An 18,476-nucleotide genomic window follows, 5' to 3' on the forward strand; every position below is an offset into this window, starting at 1 on the left:
TCGTGATTGGTTCACTTGTTGTCAAAGTAACAGTAACAAAGAATAACCATGGATAAGAAAAAATAGGATCAAAGCCTTCTCATGACGATATCGTTCACTAATTACCGTAGGAAATAGCGAACGCAGCACACGATTGCGTGCGCAGCATCATGTGCACGTGAGATATGCCAGTATATATATATACATATATAGGCAACTTTATTCCAAAAAATGTAACAAAACGACGCACTGTGGATTTACAAAATCTGTTACGTTCTTATATGCATGCATCCTACAACAACAAAAAATATAAAATAACGTAAAAATAAAGATTCAAAATAACAAAAGCCACTTATTTCTGTTGCTGGCAATCTCACGCAAATTAATTAGGTCGTTTAAATTATTTATCTTAACATTTCTGATAAATAAATCATTTCTAAGTGTACTTAACAGATATGCCAGTATGCTATGTCTATTTGCAGGTCGTCAAGGTGTCGTTTCTATGCCAGAGATTAAGTTGTTAATTTAGGCTTAATTAAGGTAGCATGGGGCCTAAACCATTTGTAATTTACCCTTAATAGTTGTACACAACAATAAACCATTATTAATAGGCTATAAACACAAATTCCATGTATTTAATACGTACTAAACATTATTCATTCTCCATTTATACATCTATTTAGAATAAAATACACCGTTCATATCGATCGTTTGACCTTCATCCTTTTAAAAATAGACTATTATAGCCATTATTCACAAAAAAACGCGAACACATTCATAAATAGTGTTCACCATTTGTAGTTATAGCAACTATAATAATATGAATTTTAAACGAATTGTTGTCGACGAGAAAGACAATTAATACCGTAAACTCTCGATTTTTAGGACTCTTGGATGGGCTTCTTTTCGAGATTACATTTTCAAACTGAAAGGGGACTTTTAGAATGAATGCTGTAAATGTCTATGTATTACAAATTACACAGTAAAATCCCTATTCTTTTTTACATTTTCTTTTTATAAACGGCGTGGTAAAAAATATTATTAGACTATATATAGGTAATATTACTTGAATTTTACGTTTCTGGTGTTTTTATTCATCTTCAGACGTATTTTCGTGCTATGGTACAAATTATCCACTGCATAATACCCACCGGCTATGGTGTGATTACTGAAAAAAAGTCTGTCTGGCTTTAGCAGCAGAATTTTGGCAAATTTTGTATTTGGCCATTTTAAGGAAAATTCATATTTCGTCTTGATTTCTGTTACATAAATTGGTTTATGCTAACCAGATATTATATTTATAATGCACATGGGTCCCATAGCAATTAAAACATATAGGCCTACAACATGAAATTAAGAACGCGTCAATTATTATCAACATTATTTATTATAACCTATTTTTGTATAATCTTAATTTCATAGGCGACCAGGAAAGAAAATAATACTATAGAAGTATGCCAAGAACTATGGCTCTGGTTAGTATTCATAAATTGCGCCCCCAGTCGGCATAGGTCGTGCGTGAACGATTTCCATTTCTGTTGTTTTCAGACAACGACCGCGTACGACGACGAGAAAAAAAGAGAAGGAAGAAGAGCGTGGCTGCGGCGAAGTAAAACTCTATTTCGTGAGAAATACGTTTATAAAACTATCTAGGTAATTGTTATCACGATCAAATAGTCTAACGTGTACTAGGATAACTAGCTCCAATAATAAACTCTAGGCCTAGAGAGTAGGGCTAGCCTACTATCTAGCTAACACTGGACTGTGGTAGTATAAAATAATACTTAATAAATAGGCCTGGCTGCTGGCTGGGGCCTAGGCCTACTACTAGCCGACCTAGATAGCCTACCTAGGCTAGGCCTAGAGCAGCTCGAGGCGGGAGAGAGAGAAAGTCGGCTTATTAGGCCTGCGCCTGATTAATTAAAGACTGTTCTTCCTAGGTAGGCATAGGACCTAGCCTCTAGATATCCACTAGGCCTACATGCAAAACGACTGACGTATCCATTCTTTACTTTATTTACTAATTTTACTTTAATAAAGACTTTTCTAGGAATTGGGCCTGCCTGCCATGTTAATTGTTATGACAATTTTTTTTTTTAAAGCAGAGATTATCTTATCTGATCAACCAATGCAAAACTAGACCTATAGACTAGGCCGAGATCGCTAGGCATATAACCTACGGTATCTCCTCTACTCTAGTACATTGGCTATTAACTTTATACAATTTTTTTTACTAATATTAGGCCTATATTATTTTAGGTTAAACTCATTACAGTATGTCGTTTCCTCCGCCTGGAAGGCCTCTTCATCAAGTGCCGCCAATGCCACCAGGTATTCAACCAAGAGCAGCATTTGGGGCCTACCCCCGAATGCCAGGTAAGTTGCAAATGCTGCAAACAGATAATTTAATTGAGATTATTTAATATATTGATAATTAAATTGACTTTATGTTTAAAGCAGAATGCACAATTTAAGTACTACTTTAAAAAAGTATAATTCTCGCACCTGTTTGTAAGTAAATGATGAGTGTTTGGGTCATATAATGTCTATGTACATAGAGGATTTTTAAACTTAAATATTTTTTTTCAAGGTCAGCCAGTTGGACCAATGAGGATGATGACAGTTGGGATGATGCAAAGGGGAATGGTAAGTCATTAAGATTGTATTTCATGTCGACACTGAAATATAGTAGATGATGCTTAATTGTTATTGTGCAGACTTGTAGCTGCAGGTATCTCAAAGGGGTTCAAACTTAAGTGTAGACTTGAATTAATGTAAGCTGGAGAGAAGGACTGAACCAATGCCACCATAACATAAGGATTTATACTACTACCACTATCAAGATTCAAAAACTAATTATCTAAATATTAGTTATATGTAAGAAGCCTTAAGAAAATGTAATGTCGGACAAGGTACGCTGATTGCTATTTTACGAAAGTGTAATCAAATCTGTTATGACGTTCTGTTGTAAATCAATCAAATATGTAAAATAACTAAAGCAGCATGTACAATAACTGGCGTAGAAATTGAAAGTTTAAGTTATCTTCGTGATAAAACGGCTCTTAATAAATTAGAATGGATAATTATGAAAAAAAATGTGACTCATCCACTAAATAGTATTGTAAGTTTTAATAGATCTGGTAGAATTCGGCAATGCAAAGTTAAAACCAACCGTTTTAGTGATTCCTTTTCCCATTATGCTTGTCATCTATATAATGTACATTTTTCAAGATCATTAGTTAAGTTGTTATGTTTTTATATTGTGTTTTAAATTGTATTGTATCTATATTTCTAAACTTAGGAAAACACACATTATATATGTTATAATTATTTGTTTTTGTTGTTAACGTTTTCCGTCTTCCGACATTACGCTTTCCACAATTTGTTTCCATTTTTGTCTGTTGTATGGCAGGATGGTTTGTTATTGTGTTAGTGTCTACTTGTCCTTGTAGGTCTTTCTTTATTTGATTCATCCAGTTATTTCTTGGTCTTCATACGGGTCGTTTGATTGGGGTATCATCCAGTAATCTAATTATATGTTCATACCATTTTAGTCTCCTTCGTTTAATTCTTTTACTCCATTCTTCTTGTTTTTTTATCTACAGTAGTATATTTTCGTGTTACACACTCTATCTGTTAATTTAATATTTATCATCTTTCGCAACATTTTCCTGTGATATATATCTATACTTTCTTGTAATTTTTTTGTTTAGTACCCAGAGTTATAATTATGTGACAATAAATTGAATCTTGAATAGATAATGTTCTTTCTGTTAGCCGAACATACAACTAAATGTGAATAACTTTGATTTGTTTATATCTTTAGCATCCAGGTATGATGCAAGGTATGCCACAAAGACCAGTGATGCCACATCCTGCTACAACCGCCACTTCAGCTGTATGTTACATTGTATTATAAATAAACACACATCAGGCATACATAGAACATTAATTCTAAATCGCCTGGTGATATACTGAAATTTAATTAATTAATTTGATACGATAAAGATGATGAAAGGTCACCCCAACCAAGTCTCGAACCCGGAACCTTCTGCATAATATGCAGCTGCATAGTGTATCAAGCAGAAGGTTCCGAGTGCGTATCCTGTATTATATTATATAAATAAAAAAAAACTACTACCATAGTTCCCCGGGTATAATCCCACCCTGGGTATAATCCCACCCCGACTTTATGATCACCTTCGCACACAAGCATTTCCCTGGGCAAAGTCCCAGTGTATAATTTAACATTAGGACAGAGGTGGTCCTACAGCTAGGCCTATGTCAATTTTTTTTGTAAACAAATTCTCCTAAAAAATAGAGTAATTTCTCTGAAATTCGGCTGACTTGAAACTCATCGGCCATCGTAAAGGTGAATACAAGCAAAGGCCATTATCGCCCCCATCGTAGCGTTCTGCACATGCTATCGCCGGGTACATTGTTGTTGTTGCTGCATGCTTGATTACCAAAAAAAAACACCCTCTACACCGACCGGAGCGTGCGCAGTATGGTGTCACATGAAATGCGTCATGAGAGATCACTTCAAATAATAGTATACCAAATTATTATATCGAATTTGAACAATAACATAACAGGCCTAGTAGTCTTCTAGTTTGAACATCTGCATAGTGTATCAAGTAGAAGGTTCTGAGTTTGTATCTTAATAGACACGTTTCTCGCTCGCGACCAATCAGAAATAGTGGGTATAGATTTGTAAACAAACCAAACACCGCTCTCGCCTAGTGCGTGTTGAAGCATAGCGAAATGGCGACTTTTGTTGCAAGGTGTATCATAAATGTTTTATATGTTTGATAAATCGTGAATTTAACTACACAAAATCACTGAATAATATTCCTGTTTTTCATTTTCAAACACTTGCTGAGTGGTTTGCGTCTGCTCCGAAGGATAGTGGCGCAAAATCTTGGAATTTTTTCAAGGAAAGGTATCCACGACGTGCTCGTGTCTCCGCCAGTGGCGTTGCCTGATGCGGTACTTGGTCTAATACTAGGCCTAGGCTTGGGTGTCTGTGAAAGCGCCGAAGAACATCACATAATACATGGAAGATGCCATAGGAGCATGAAGAAGAATGAAAGATAATAATTAATATATTTACGCAACATTTGTAAATAAAATCAACAGTTAACATGTATTAAATGCGCCGTAATTATATATGTCAAACCAAAAATGACAATACATAAATAAAGTCGATGATTCCGAATCAAATGCCCAAATAATTCTACAGTGAATATAAAACATAAGTTTAGAAAATAAATAACATCCTTACCATGCCATTCCATCAAATGACTAGTTTTGACGATTGCTTTTTAAGATGATCATCTCTCAGTTCTCCCATGCTTCAACATACCTCTCGCTGTGTTTGTTTACCATTGTATACCCACTAAAAGGTCAAACTGACGGTGACCTCGTGAGCGCGAAACGTGTCTATTGGGATGGCTTTTTCACATTCTCGAAGATATCTTCATCTTTTTGTTTTTAATTTAATTAATTTTCAGTTTATCATGGGGTGAATTAGAATTTGTTCTGTGACTGTAGATTTCTTATCATTTTAAAAATGTATACAAAATTTTTAGTTTTGTGACATGTTTTTCATGATATTTTATTTATTTACAAAACATTGTATTTAACAATTATATTATTACATTATCATCAGGATCAGAAACCAAAACAGAAGATTACAGTGTTTGTAGGAAATATATCTGAAAAAGCTCCAGACGGAATGATTAAACAACTTTTACAGGTAAAAGATCTGAATGAAACATTTACTCTCTCTCCACACATCTTCTGAATGAAACATTTACTCTCTCTCCACACATCTTCTGAATGAAACATTTACTCTTTATATTTAAATAAATTGCCAGATAACCATAAGTGTATTTTCCGTGCTATTACTGTGTATGTTTTTGTTTAATTTTAGAAATGTGGAATTGTTTTAAATTGGAAGCGTGTCCAAGGGGCGTCGGGAAAGTTGCAAGCCTTTGGATTCTGTGAATATGCCGACCCCGAGTCTGGATTGCGTGCCATACGTGTACTACACGACCTCAAACTTGCCGAGAAAAACTTAGTTGTAAGGACAAAGTTTATTATTTTATTGCCAGGAACTTGTGGTTGTGCTTTTTTTAAATTCTAAAGATAAAGTTAAAAATGTATTATTAAAGAATTTTAATATATATAGTGATTGTATATTAATTATATTTCTTTACCAGGTCAAAGTTGATCCGAAAACAAGAACTTTACTTGATGAATATTTAGCTAGCAAGAAGAAAACTGGAGACACAGAGGTATAATTTGTTAAAATATAGAACAAAATAATGCATCAATATTTTGTACAAGATTAAAATGTTCTAGGAATGTTTGTGTTTGATAATTTCTCTGCACTGAAGAATAATTTTGACATGATTCCTAACCAATTGCTCGATTCCCTATAGGATGGTGAGACCGAAGAAGAGGAAGGTATAATAAACGAAGATGGACTAGATGAGCAAGCTAAGAAAGTAGATAAAGCAATTGAAGAACAGATCAATATCATCCTGCAAGACCACCATCAGGCCCTAAACAGACAAGGTATGTATTTACAATAATTAATGTCTTCAAAATGTGTTTAAATCATTGGAATTTCCTGAACATTAATAGTGTAAACAACATTTAGTGTACTGCTAAAACAATGTGTGTTGCTGAAAAATTAAGTATGTTGCTCAAACAATAAGTGCGTTGCTCAAACATTAAGTGTATTGCTCAAACATTAAGTGCATTGCTCAAACATTAAGTGAATTGCTCAAACATTAAGTGCATTTCTCAAACATTAAGTGCATTGCTCAAACATTAAGTGCATTGCTCAAACAGTAGTTTGTTGCTCAAGCATAAGTGCATTGCTCAAACATTAAGTGCATTGCTCAAACATTAGTTTGTTGCTCAAACATTAAGTGCATTGCTCAAACATTAAGTGCATTGCTCAAACATTAAGTGAATTGCTTAAACATTAAGTGCGTTGCTCAAACATTAAGTGCATTGCTCAAACAGTAGTTTGTTGCTCAAACATTAAGTGCATTGCTCAAACATTAATGTGTTGCTCAAACATTTGTATCTATTAAATGTTTAATTATTTAAAACTTAACTTTTTTTTTTTTTTTTTTTATTTCATACTCATCCAACAGCGAGTAACCCGCCAATTACAGGATGGTAACTAATTCTTATACTAATTCTAATTTTTCAGATGATAAAGATAATGATAAAAAGAAAAAACCAAGAGAAGATCGGAGAGAAGTAAGTGAAATCAGTAATTTGTTGCTAAATTCTGTTCTTAATGTTGTGGATTAGCAGTGTTCTTTAATTCAGCAGTGGTTTGATTCAAGTCATGCGTCCAAAATGAGCTGCAAGCCTACAAACTGAAGAAAGACTGTCCTTGTCGATAATCAGAAGTTAGGTAGTAGAATCAGTTGATCTTAACAGGCATTTTTGCCTTTTTATCTCACAAAATAAAGATAATGATATCAGTGTCGTTACTTTCTTTGTAGGAAAGCGTAGATGACATGGAGTTGGAGGAGGATAAAAAAAATCTGATCTTTCGGGAAATAGACAGATTTCGCGATACCTACAAAGTAAGTCCAACTAATACTTCTCTTCATTTTAAATATTAAAATTTTGTTTTATTCTCCCTTTAGGTGGTCGTATAAACATTCTAATTCTTTACAATATTTCCTAACCCTCCCAATGTGGGTAGCATTACATCATGTTCCTTTGTTTTGCAAATCTTTAAAACATCAGAAATAATAAATATGATTCCACTGCAAGCATGCTTTACAATTACCCGTAATTGTCATACTTCAAGTGTCCCCTAAAATTTTCAATGACTCTGAATTCAAGGTGAATTTGTATACTCTAATCGCCCTTAAAAAATGTCCAAATTAAACTAATTATTATGAGCCTTATTATGCCATACAACTTGCTAATTGTTAAGAAGTCATTTTATTTGAGTCCTATTTTAATTGCTCTGGTTAAGTAGCTGTGTTTTCTTTGGTGCGTTTGTGTGTGTTTGCGATGTTGTCAACTTCATTTCGAGCAAATTTTAATACGCCTTGTACTCGTGTGTATAAAATGCTAGGTGTTACAATTGCGAACACCAGAGGACGCCATAACATCCTGTGGCTACCCATAATGCCGTTGGAAATTCATTGTAGTCCCGTCAGTCAACCATTACATATTGTGCTTTGGTAAGTTAAAAAAATTAAGAAATTATCCTTGAGGCAGGAATTTTAAGGTATGTGGGATTTATTAGCCATTCAATTCACCCCTCCCGCATACGCCATGGCAATTCCTAATTTTTTATATTTTCATTTATTTTTAAATATTTAATTCTCTTTACCTCTGCATTCCTGGCTTTTAACTTAAATAAATATGTTATGCTTCTTAATTTGGGAAGTTTAGTATAAAATATAAGACTTAAACCCCAACAATAGTTAGTAAACATTTAGAAAATGGTGGACTTTAAATAATACAAGGTAAGATTTTTAATTATTTGTAATTAAGTATTAACAAATTCACTTCCATAGCATTCATCAAGGAATTGCAAAAGTTGCCATCAAGGAATTCATAGTGGATAGAAAGCTGAAGAAGATAAAGAATAGTTTTGCCAGATATCATAGACTTATTGTTCTTTAAGGTATTCCATTTACTTAGTAACATTATGTTAAGTATTTGTGCAAATAAAAGAACAATGAAAATAAAAGATAAATGCATACATTATTATTTATTAACTATTAATAAAGATGATTACATTACCCCTGGTCCATTATAATTATCAGTTAATTTATACAGCTTTATTTCATTATAAATTGTAAAAGTAAAGTAAATAATCACAAAATATCTTATAATCACAGTATTTAGTTTTAAACTCATATATGTATGAGTAAGCTTACAGTAATGCTCAACTTAGTGATGATATAAATAGTATTACAGTATAACGATTTCAATCATAAAATAAAAATTTAATTCATTAGGTTTATTAAAAGGGTTTAGGAAATGACAAATTTGAAGCATGTTGGTTTTATGATGCATGTTCATTCTGTTTAGTGTAGACTTTCTCAAATTATGTATTTAAAATGTTATTCATCATATATGTTTAAATCTTACATCTGTTTAGATCTTGTATGCACATTAGTAATTAGAATTACAATGTTGATGCTGTTATATTAATTATAAAATTGATTATGAATATGATAGTACCAATGTCCAATTAAAATTTGCTGCCTTTACTCTGAACGTAGCAAATGCATATTATAAATTGTTTTTGATGTTAAATTTTATCTTTGACTAAAGTAATTCTTATTCGCAATATTATGAATAACACATTTTCTTCATAGCCTTAATGACATTTTTACTCAACAGCATAACAACAGCCCCTTTCTTTCACAGCGATTATAACATTTTCATTATTTATAAACAGTGATTATTATACTGGTTATAATTAGTAACATGCCTACGCATTATGCATGTTCTACGACAAGTATGGAACCTCTCCGTATGCGTGGACGGTCAAAGTTCAAGTGGTTGATGACAGTTCTCGATACAAGTATTGATAATAGTGTATGACAGTGTGATTGTGTTATAACATATGCTATATAGATAATTTATTCATTAATTGTGCATATATATTATCAACAATATTTTCTAGATTGATTATGTCAATAATCATACTCAATTACCTTACATTCATTTTAAAATCAAACCCATTGGGGTGTGATCTTATAAAATGATTGAAGAGGTACAGCGGAAAAAATATTGCATCATTTATAAAATTTTGAAATATGAAATTATATAAAAATTAATTGTCAAATAATTATGTTTTTTATATTTGGCTTGCATTTCTGATCAATCTCAAGCTGATCTTAAGAATGAAAATTTAACTTTAATCAAGTTTTGTTTCAGTGAGCTATATTCTGTTTATTTATCTAAAATACAAGTCTTTCAATGTCTTTCCAATTGCAATGTACATAATGATGTACAATACCCATCCTATAAACTGTTACAAAAAATGTTTACTGTTTCAGGAAAAAATATAAATTGATAATGACTGTCTTACTAACATATTGGATATTTTTTCATCCAAATAATTTTTCAGGCTGACAGAGATAAAGAAGAAAACAAGGACAAAGAAAAAGAAAGACGAGAAAGAAAGGAGCGAGAGAAAGAAAGAGAACGGCAACGTGAAAGAGATCGAGAAAAGGACCGTGAAAGAGAACGGGAGAGGGAGAAAAAAGAAAAGGAAAGGAAGCGAGAACGAGAGAGGGAATTGGAACGTGAACGGGAAAGAGAGATGAGAGGACGCAGCAGGGATGAACGTGATGCAAGGTAAATCATCACGCTGATTAAAGTGAAGCAAACTGATAACAAAAGTACTGTTTAAAAATAATCAATTGTTATTGTGGGAATAGAGAGATTTATTTGGTGAATTTTAATTAAGATAAATTTACTGTATATATTTTCATTATTTTTAGGAGAGACAGAGAGCGTGAGCGAGATCGGGAGAGGGAACGGGAAAAGGAGAGGGATTTTGACGAAGAAGAGGAATATGAACGAAGAAAGTTAGAGAGGAAATTACGAGAAAAGGAAGATGCTTATCAAGAGGTAAGATATTGCTTTAAATTATGACATCAATTATGACATCATCATTTATGACATCATCAATTATGACATACGGTTGTAACAATTTTGAACGAATGAATTGTCTGTCTTTTAGCGTGTAAAGGAGTGGCTATCACGAGAAAGGAAGAAAAAAAGGGAAAACGAAAAACTAAAAGAGATCCACGCTGATGAAAGGATTGAACAAGAGAAAGAAGCTAAACGACTAAAAGAGTTCCTGGAGGATTACGATGATGAAAGAGACGATCCAAAATACTACAGGTAAGTTATCAGCATTTAGAAGAGATTAGAAGAGATTAAAAGAGAAAGAAGAGCTGCAAACTTTGACTGGGAAAGACTTACTTTATCATTGGAGCTATTTATAGGTGCTAGGAGTGCCTATTGTTTACGAAGGACTGGCATTTTGTTGGTTTCGCTTTATTGGTCTAGTTTAATGAAATGTTCTATGAACTGGCATTTTATTAATTTGCTTTGTTGTCTAGTTTAATACGAGTGTTATTTACCTCCGCATGTAATCGATCATGTGTGTTTGTTTGTCTGTCTTTCTGTTTGTTTGTTAGCAGGATTACTCAAAAAGTAATTACAAGATCTTTACCAAAATGAATGTAGAGATAGATATGTGGTCAAGGACCATTCCATTAATTTTTGGGACCATTTCGGACCACGGTCCTAATTCTGGACCACTTTTTAGTATACTTTTCAGACCTGCTAGGTGAGCAGTCTTAAAGCTCAGGTACAGGCATGAATTTTAAATATAATATCTGATTAATTGTACATAAATCAAATATTTGTAACAGAAATCAAGACGAAAAAACATGAATTTCCCTTAATATGATCAAACACAAAATTTGGCAACATTCTGCCATAAAAACCAGGAAGACCTTTTTTCAGTAGTTAGGTAGTTTAACCTAATGTAATAGCATGTCTGGTGACTCCCTAGAAGGTGAAAAAAGATGGTGGATATACGGTGGATAATTTTTGCTATAGCATAAAAATAAAAATCTGAAGTTGAATAAAAATACCAGAAATGTAAAATTCAAGTTATATTACCTATATTTAGTCATCTGATAACATTTTTTACCACACTGTTTATTTTTCATAGCTTTTTAAAATGCCTCTCTATTTACAAAATTTGTGTACAAATGAATAGAGATTTTACTGTGTAATTTGAACTATCCCCCCACTGAAAAGAAAGTGCTTATTTTCAACAAGCTCATGTAACACAAATAAAATCCCCAAAATTATGAAACATAGGGGAAACTATAGATCGATAATTATTGGAATGTATGATCAATAGAAATTTTTTGCCCGCACCTGGCCTTTAAAGTAACAAGTAAACTGAAATTGCATTTTCTCGAGAACTACTTGTCCAAAAAACTTCATTTGTACATGAGGCAATAATTTGTGATTTGTAATTTTGAAACATAATTTGATTTAATGTGCACGATTGATTTTCGCGTTGCTGTTCTATTGTTAGTCAACCAAAGCTATTGTTAATTGAAAGGACAAACTCGCATACACATGCTTGTAGTGAAATTAGCCTAAATCACAAACAGCATTAAGACACACACACATATATATATTTTTTTACCGTACAAATCTTGTGTAGGAGAATTTTACAGTAGGCGGAGGTATGCACTCTCGGAATGGCTTTCTAGTTTGTTAATATTTTTCTTTCCACAGAGGAAGTGCTTTAGAAAGAAGGAAGAAAGAAAGAGAAAAAGAAATGGACTTGGACATAAAGGATCGCAAGCGAGAAAGAGAAGAGATTGAGGAGATAAAACGGAAATTACTAGAAGAAGGGCGTGAAGATGTCGATGAGGAGATAGAGCGATTAGAGAAGGAACGAGATGCGCATAAAACGAAGCAGCTGCATATGGTGGTGATGTCGCCACATTCAGCAGCAGAGGACAGCAAACAGGTGCGGATGAAACCAGCATTTGCGCCAGTACAGGTAACACGTCATTGTTATACTATACAAATGATGCACAGTCTAACGTACGTTAGTGGAGATGCAGCGACAACATTTATTTTACAATATTGTAAATACCCAAGAGTGCGCCGCATCTCCACTAACGTACGAATTTACACTTGTGCATTATTTGTTTTATAACATGGGTCTATGAACTATTTTCACTTATTATACTATTTTGGGTCAATACAGCTAGGCCTAGCCTAGAAAGAAGCTAGGCCTAACACGGCAAGCACCACTCCTTGGTGACCAAATCACCACCTAGTCTTACGGCCAAGCCTATAGCTAACCTAAGCCTAGCAAAAGAGTCGTGTAGCATGGGAATTGACAAGAGATACAAGTGGTGTGTGTTTGTTTTTTGTTTTTTTTAATGAGCCCATGTTATAAAATATTATGACATGCCTGCTATTCACAAGGATGTAAGTGCAATCACAGGCAACATTGTTGCTTGTGTTTCAGCCATGTATTGTCCTGGCGTTGTGTCTCTAGTAGGAACCACGCTTAAGCATTTACATCTAAATAAAACATACACTACCCATGACATTTAAGGTGGCGAAATTGGTACCCCACTACTAGAAGTAAACAAATCACGGGCCTGCTAAGTACCTACTTATAAAATATAAAGGTTTTGAGAAGAAATTTCAAAATCTTTTCCTCAGTTTGTTAAAATTCATTCTTTTATTTCAGACTGAAGTCCAGGAACAGATTTTAACAACAAGTGCAAAAGTAATGTCGCAGATTAAAATTAATTGTCCATTTGGAAATTTACTTTTGACATTGTACAATACACCCTGTTTCAAATTAATCTCTTTTTTTTTTCAATGACTGTGGTTAATTTCATTATTTTATATCACTGTAATCTTTCTTCTAATGATTGTTATACCATTTATATTTTTATCATTATTGTTGTCATCACCAAGACATTTTAATATCATCATAATCATTTTGATAACTCTTTTAGTGATTCGATGGTCTGTCAATAACTTTTTTGAGTTCCATGTTAATATTTCCTATTCCATTACTTTTAACATTTTATAATGATAACAGTATTTAAAGAGATAAACAGTAATATATCTTTATTATTACTAGAAGTGGTTTATTTATTTTGGTACATTTTAATCTTTAACATATTTTATGAAATAAGTTTTTTAAATAATTGTTTTGTAACTGAACTAAACTTAAGCTTAAAAAAAATGTGATGTTCCCATATATGACCATGATCATTATTGCTACCATATTTGGGTATATCACCACCATATTTGGCTTTTTTTTTTTTTTTTTTTTTTTTTTTCTAGACAGAGCTTTACATAACAAAGAACTATTTTATTTTAGAGTGCAGATAATGGGGACTCTGCAACCCCTGAAAGTGCCTCACCATTGAAGATGGAACAAGACACGGCCTCATCAGGAGCTGAAGATTCTGAACCTCTTCCGGCACAATCGCAATCTAAGATTGGATTTGGAGGTCTTAAATTGGGTAAGAATCATTTCATTTATATCACTGTTAATATGGGGCCTGTAGCCCTTCGAAAATGTTTTTTTTTATTCTGTTAGTTGGGGCTAGTAGCCCATCTAAAATTAATATTTTTAATGATGATTAGTCTAGTATTGCTGTTAATATGGGGCTAGTTGTAGCCCTTCTAAAATTTAATTTTTTTACTCTGTTAGTTGGGGCTAGTAGCCCATCTAAAATTAATTTTTTTTTATTCTCTTAGTAGGGGCTAGTAGTCCATCTCAGGGAAAGAAAAACAAAAAAATGTCTTTAGTTGAAGTTTTCAACCAGGATGATGAAGATGGGTCGGATTCATCCCGCAAACGACGCAAACTCATTCCAATTGATTACACAGAAGAAGAGAAGAAAGCAGTTGAAATGACAAAGAATATGTCATCATCAGAGGATAAAAAGAAAGTGATTAAAACGATAATTGATAGAATCCCAACATCAAAAGATGAATTGTTTGGTTATAAAGTTGATTGGGCAATTGTAGATGAGGTAAGCTTTTGGGTAATAAAGCTTGGTTTCCACAAGGACGCAACGCAAGCGTGTTAACCAATGACAAGCGAAAATTCAAATAATTCATCGCCTGTGATTGGTCAAATTAACTTACGTTGCGTTACGTCTCTTGTGGGAACCAAACATAATAATAAATTGTCAATACAGTCAACTCTCCCAATTCCCTTCGGCTTGCCTGATATATTTTTCAGGTATTTAGAGTGTATTTTGAATGGTACAAAAGGAATTTGGAACCTGTTGTATCACAAGAAAAGCTGTGAAATTTTTAGAGATATGCTGGCTTTTGAATATTGTCCAAAAGTTTAGTAACAATTTTAGCTTACACTAGCAGAAATTAATCTATTGGAAATTAAAATCTAGATATATTATCTCTCACAAATTTTTTCTCTTACAATTTAATCTATTAGAATTTATTTTATCCAATTTTGTATTGAAATATAATTAATTTTCTTAATTTCAGTCACTGATGGAGCGAAGAATCAAACCTTGGATTAACAAAAAAATTGTGGAATACATTGGAGAAGAGGAACCAACGTTAACAGAATTTATATGTACAAAGTTATTAGCTCACAGTCCTGCATCCAGTATACTGCAAGATATCACAATGGTTGGTGTATTTGTTTATTGCATGTAAAATTCTATAGACTTATTATAAAGCTCTGTCTACACTATCAAACTGACAAAAAAAGTGTGATGTTCCCATATATGATAGTGATATGAAATGTTCATGTCCATATATTGGTACATCGCATTTGTTTGTCACATAAAGTTTGATATATATACAGTACAACTTGTTCAATCAACATTGATTGTTTTTACACAAGTTTGTGATATTACAAACTCCATAAATACGAAAAAATGAAAGAAAAATAAAATTGAAAAGAAAAATTACAGCAGAATCGCTTCCATCTGACGGGAACACTATCCAAGTTTCTTTATAGCGATTCTACTGTAGTACATACTAATTGATAGTGTAATAATAATAATAATAACAGGATTTTTATAGCGCACATACCACTCAAGAGTGCTCAAGGCGCATTAAAAAAAATAAAAACAAATCATACAAATGCCTGACAAATAAAATGCAATTTCTTTGGAGGGTCCCCATCCGTTCTCGTTCTGTCGCGGTCCTGGACCCCTACCTAGGTGACCAAACAAAGGAGCAGGCTTAAGAAGTCGACACAATTACAGCTCGAAAACCATTGAATTTAACTACAATCAGATACACCGATTTTAAATCATGCTATCTACGTCATTAGACATGCATCACTACCCCTGTATTGTAGCCTGTTGAGCATCACTTAGCTAAGTTTACCCTCTAGTACTTTAATAATAATATAGAAATTACCCATCTTGCCCGAAGATATTTTACCGGGTATAATATAGGTCATATGATGAATTTGAGCTTGGCAATTTGCATGTCATCAAATATAATTTAAATTTAACGATACAATAAAAAAGAATTGTATTTTTTTCAACCAACTTCACTATTCAACATGCATACACAGGTACATGTATATGCCAACATTTGAATAATTAAAGATATATTGTCCCATGAAACACAAAAAAAGGTCAAAATATTCTAAATTTAAATTGGCCATATCAAAGTAATATTAAAGTTATTCACTTTAAGTCGAAAATTCAAGTTTACGTAATTAACAGGTAAATTAATTTGATTACATTTCGTCTGGAAAATCGTCACGAGCAAAAGTAAACAAAGATTTCAAACCATGAGTATGCATTAGGCATAATGCTAATTAGGATTATTTACTACTCGTTGAGAAGGTGTTTTCAGACCGATCGCAAGGAAGTTTTATGATTATGCATACAGAGTAGCCAAATAAGCGCAGTCAAAATTATTTTTTGAACAAAAAAAACGTTTGTATTTCAGTTGAATTATTTAAATTAAATAATTTTGGTGAAAGTTAATAACTATTATGATACTTCAAAATAACCCACTTTTTTTCGAAATCTTTTTTTTTTTTTTTTTTGGGAATTAGTCAAAGGGACAATACATCTTTAATATAGTATGAGATAAGGATAATCTCAAAAATTATTTTGTTACAGTTGTTCATTTAACATTGTCAATATATTTAGCCCACTACATATACTGTAGTCAATATTTTTGCGTTCTGGTCTTAGGTTACGAGCTTCCCTTTTAAAAGACAGACATAATTTCTCTTGTTATGAACTCAATAAGATTATATAATCAGTGTGCAACAAGATAATGTTAATTTTAATATACAGTAATAATTAATTGTAATATATATATACAGTATTAAAAAAAAGGTTTATTGAATAATATTCAAGTTTGCCTATTTTTTTTTTATATATTTATATTTTTTTTATTTTTGTATGTGTACACCATTTGGAAAAGAATTATCAATAAATATTATCTTATAGGTATTGGACGAAGAAGCCGAAGTGTTCGTTGTCAAGATGTGGCGTGTTTTAATCTATGAAGTAGAGGCTAAGAAGCAAGGACTCGTTAAGTAGCAGTATTTTATTTCTATCATGTGACCTGTGGCCTTTGGGGTGTCAAATATTTAGACAGACTTCCTTTTTTTTTATTGGTACTACATTATATGTTTTTTGTTGGTATACACAGATGAGCCGTATTAAAAATATAGAATCTATGTTATTTCTTATGACCATTTACACAAAACGCGGAGTGGACAGGCAGACAGCTTCTATGTGAGACAAGCTACATAGTTTTTCACTTACCATTACTGCTTGTCTGTGTAAATTGGCCTTTAGACACAACCCACCCCAACACCTCTTTCTTTTTATGGACATTGTACTCCAGTGTGTTTTGCGATGGAACATCGCCTCCGCTTCCACATTCTTCTTTTAATCAATGTTGAACTACAGCCTGTATATATTTATTGGTATGCCGAGAGACAAACACCACCATTTTGGAAGTTACATTGACGAGGGAAAGAAATTAAATTTGTCATGTATCCAATGAAATATTTTGCCATTTATTATGTTGTCATCAAGTTGGCACTAATGCTTTATGCATGTGACATGCTTGTTTGACTTGTATATGTTAAGTATTGAGATATTCATGACAAGTTTTGATTAGACTTGTTAGCATACACCCTAAGGTGGCTTCTAACAATACACCCCAAGGTGGCTTCTAACAATACGGCCCAAGGTGGCTTCTAAGCGTACACCATGAGGTGGCTTCTAAGCATACACCTTGAGGTGGCTTCTAAACATACACCCTGAGGTGGCTTCTAAACGTACACCATGAGGTGGCTTCTAATCGTACACCCTGAGGTGGCTTCTCAGCATACACCCTAAGGTGGCATTTTAGTTTATGCAGATTATACGATGTTAACAAGCATACTGTATATCGTTTTTATAATTGTAACACGATTTGTTACGTTAAAATGAATAAATTAGTGAACTTGTAGGTTATAAATATTGAGTGTTATCATTTAATTTTATTGTTGTTCTCTGTTCCAATCTTTACTTTGTTTTTCAAATAATCGCAAAATGTAATTGTTGCCGTTTTCCCCAAGGCTATATTTCGTTTACCTCTTTCGCAACTCTACAGCTCGGTTGGTCGGTTGGTAAACACAAACTCAAATTTGAGCACGCAGCTGCAGTCATGTATATGGCCTTGTTTAGGTTAAAATAAAATGAATAAAAAACTGAAAATTAAAAAAAAAAACAATTTATATTATATACATACAAACAAATTCGAAATAGTTTTAATTTTAAACTTTTCACTCAAGGCAAGATTTCCTTGTGCTTTAGGATAAAATAAAACGACTATAAAACTAAAAAGAAAAAAAATATTGCTTGCTCTCATGCCAAAACACTAGAATCCCGGAGAGTCAACAAAAA

The 18,476-nt window shown here is 32.9% G+C and overlaps 1 protein-coding gene across 4 annotated transcripts; it reads left to right on the forward strand.

The window, feature by feature from the left end:
* The first annotated feature begins 1,519 nt into the window (after positions 1 to 1,519).
* LOC140059870 (RNA-binding protein 25-like) lies at positions 1,520 to 18,048 on the forward strand. 4 transcript variants are annotated; one of them, XM_072105828.1, is made up of 19 exons: positions 1,520 to 1,632; positions 2,239 to 2,355; positions 2,570 to 2,625; positions 3,806 to 3,877; positions 5,651 to 5,737; positions 5,915 to 6,064; positions 6,204 to 6,278; positions 6,426 to 6,561; positions 7,211 to 7,260; positions 7,512 to 7,595; positions 10,115 to 10,344; positions 10,491 to 10,620; positions 10,733 to 10,896; positions 12,319 to 12,589; positions 13,295 to 13,333; positions 13,940 to 14,084; positions 14,323 to 14,600; positions 15,082 to 15,228; positions 17,025 to 18,048. In XM_072105828.1, the coding sequence occupies exons 2-19, from the start codon at positions 2,256 to 2,258 to the stop codon at positions 17,115 to 17,117; spliced, it is 2,307 nt and encodes a 768-aa protein (XP_071961929.1). In that variant the 5' UTR covers positions 1,520 to 1,632; positions 2,239 to 2,255; the 3' UTR covers positions 17,118 to 18,048. The 4 variants fall into 4 exon arrangements, with proteins under 4 accessions (XP_071961929.1, XP_071961931.1, XP_071961932.1 ...); XM_072105830.1 differs by having other exon boundaries at positions 14,326 to 14,600; XM_072105829.1 differs by having other exon boundaries at positions 1,542 to 1,632; positions 2,255 to 2,355.
* The last annotated feature ends 428 nt before the right edge of the window (positions 18,049 to 18,476 follow it).

This window comes from Antedon mediterranea, chromosome 10 (genome assembly GCF_964355755.1).
Source record: "Antedon mediterranea chromosome 10, ecAntMedi1.1, whole genome shotgun sequence".
NCBI classification, from domain to species: Eukaryota; Metazoa; Echinodermata; class Crinoidea; order Comatulida; family Antedonidae; genus Antedon; species Antedon mediterranea.

What these genes read in the sequence shown, in the direction of transcription:
- LOC140059870 (XM_072105828.1), top strand. Translation starts at nt 2,256, where the DNA reads ATGTCGTTTCCTCCGCCTGGAAGGCCTCTTCATCAAGTGCCGCCAATG. An exon ending in AGGAAGATGCTTATCAAGAG is followed by an intron (nt 10,621 to 10,732) that starts GTAAGATATTGC and finishes TCTGTCTTTTAG; the next exon opens with CGTGTAAAGGAGTGGCTATC. An exon ending in ATTGGGCAATTGTAGATGAG is followed by an intron (nt 14,601 to 15,081) that starts GTAAGCTTTTGG and finishes TCTTAATTTCAG; the next exon opens with TCACTGATGGAGCGAAGAAT.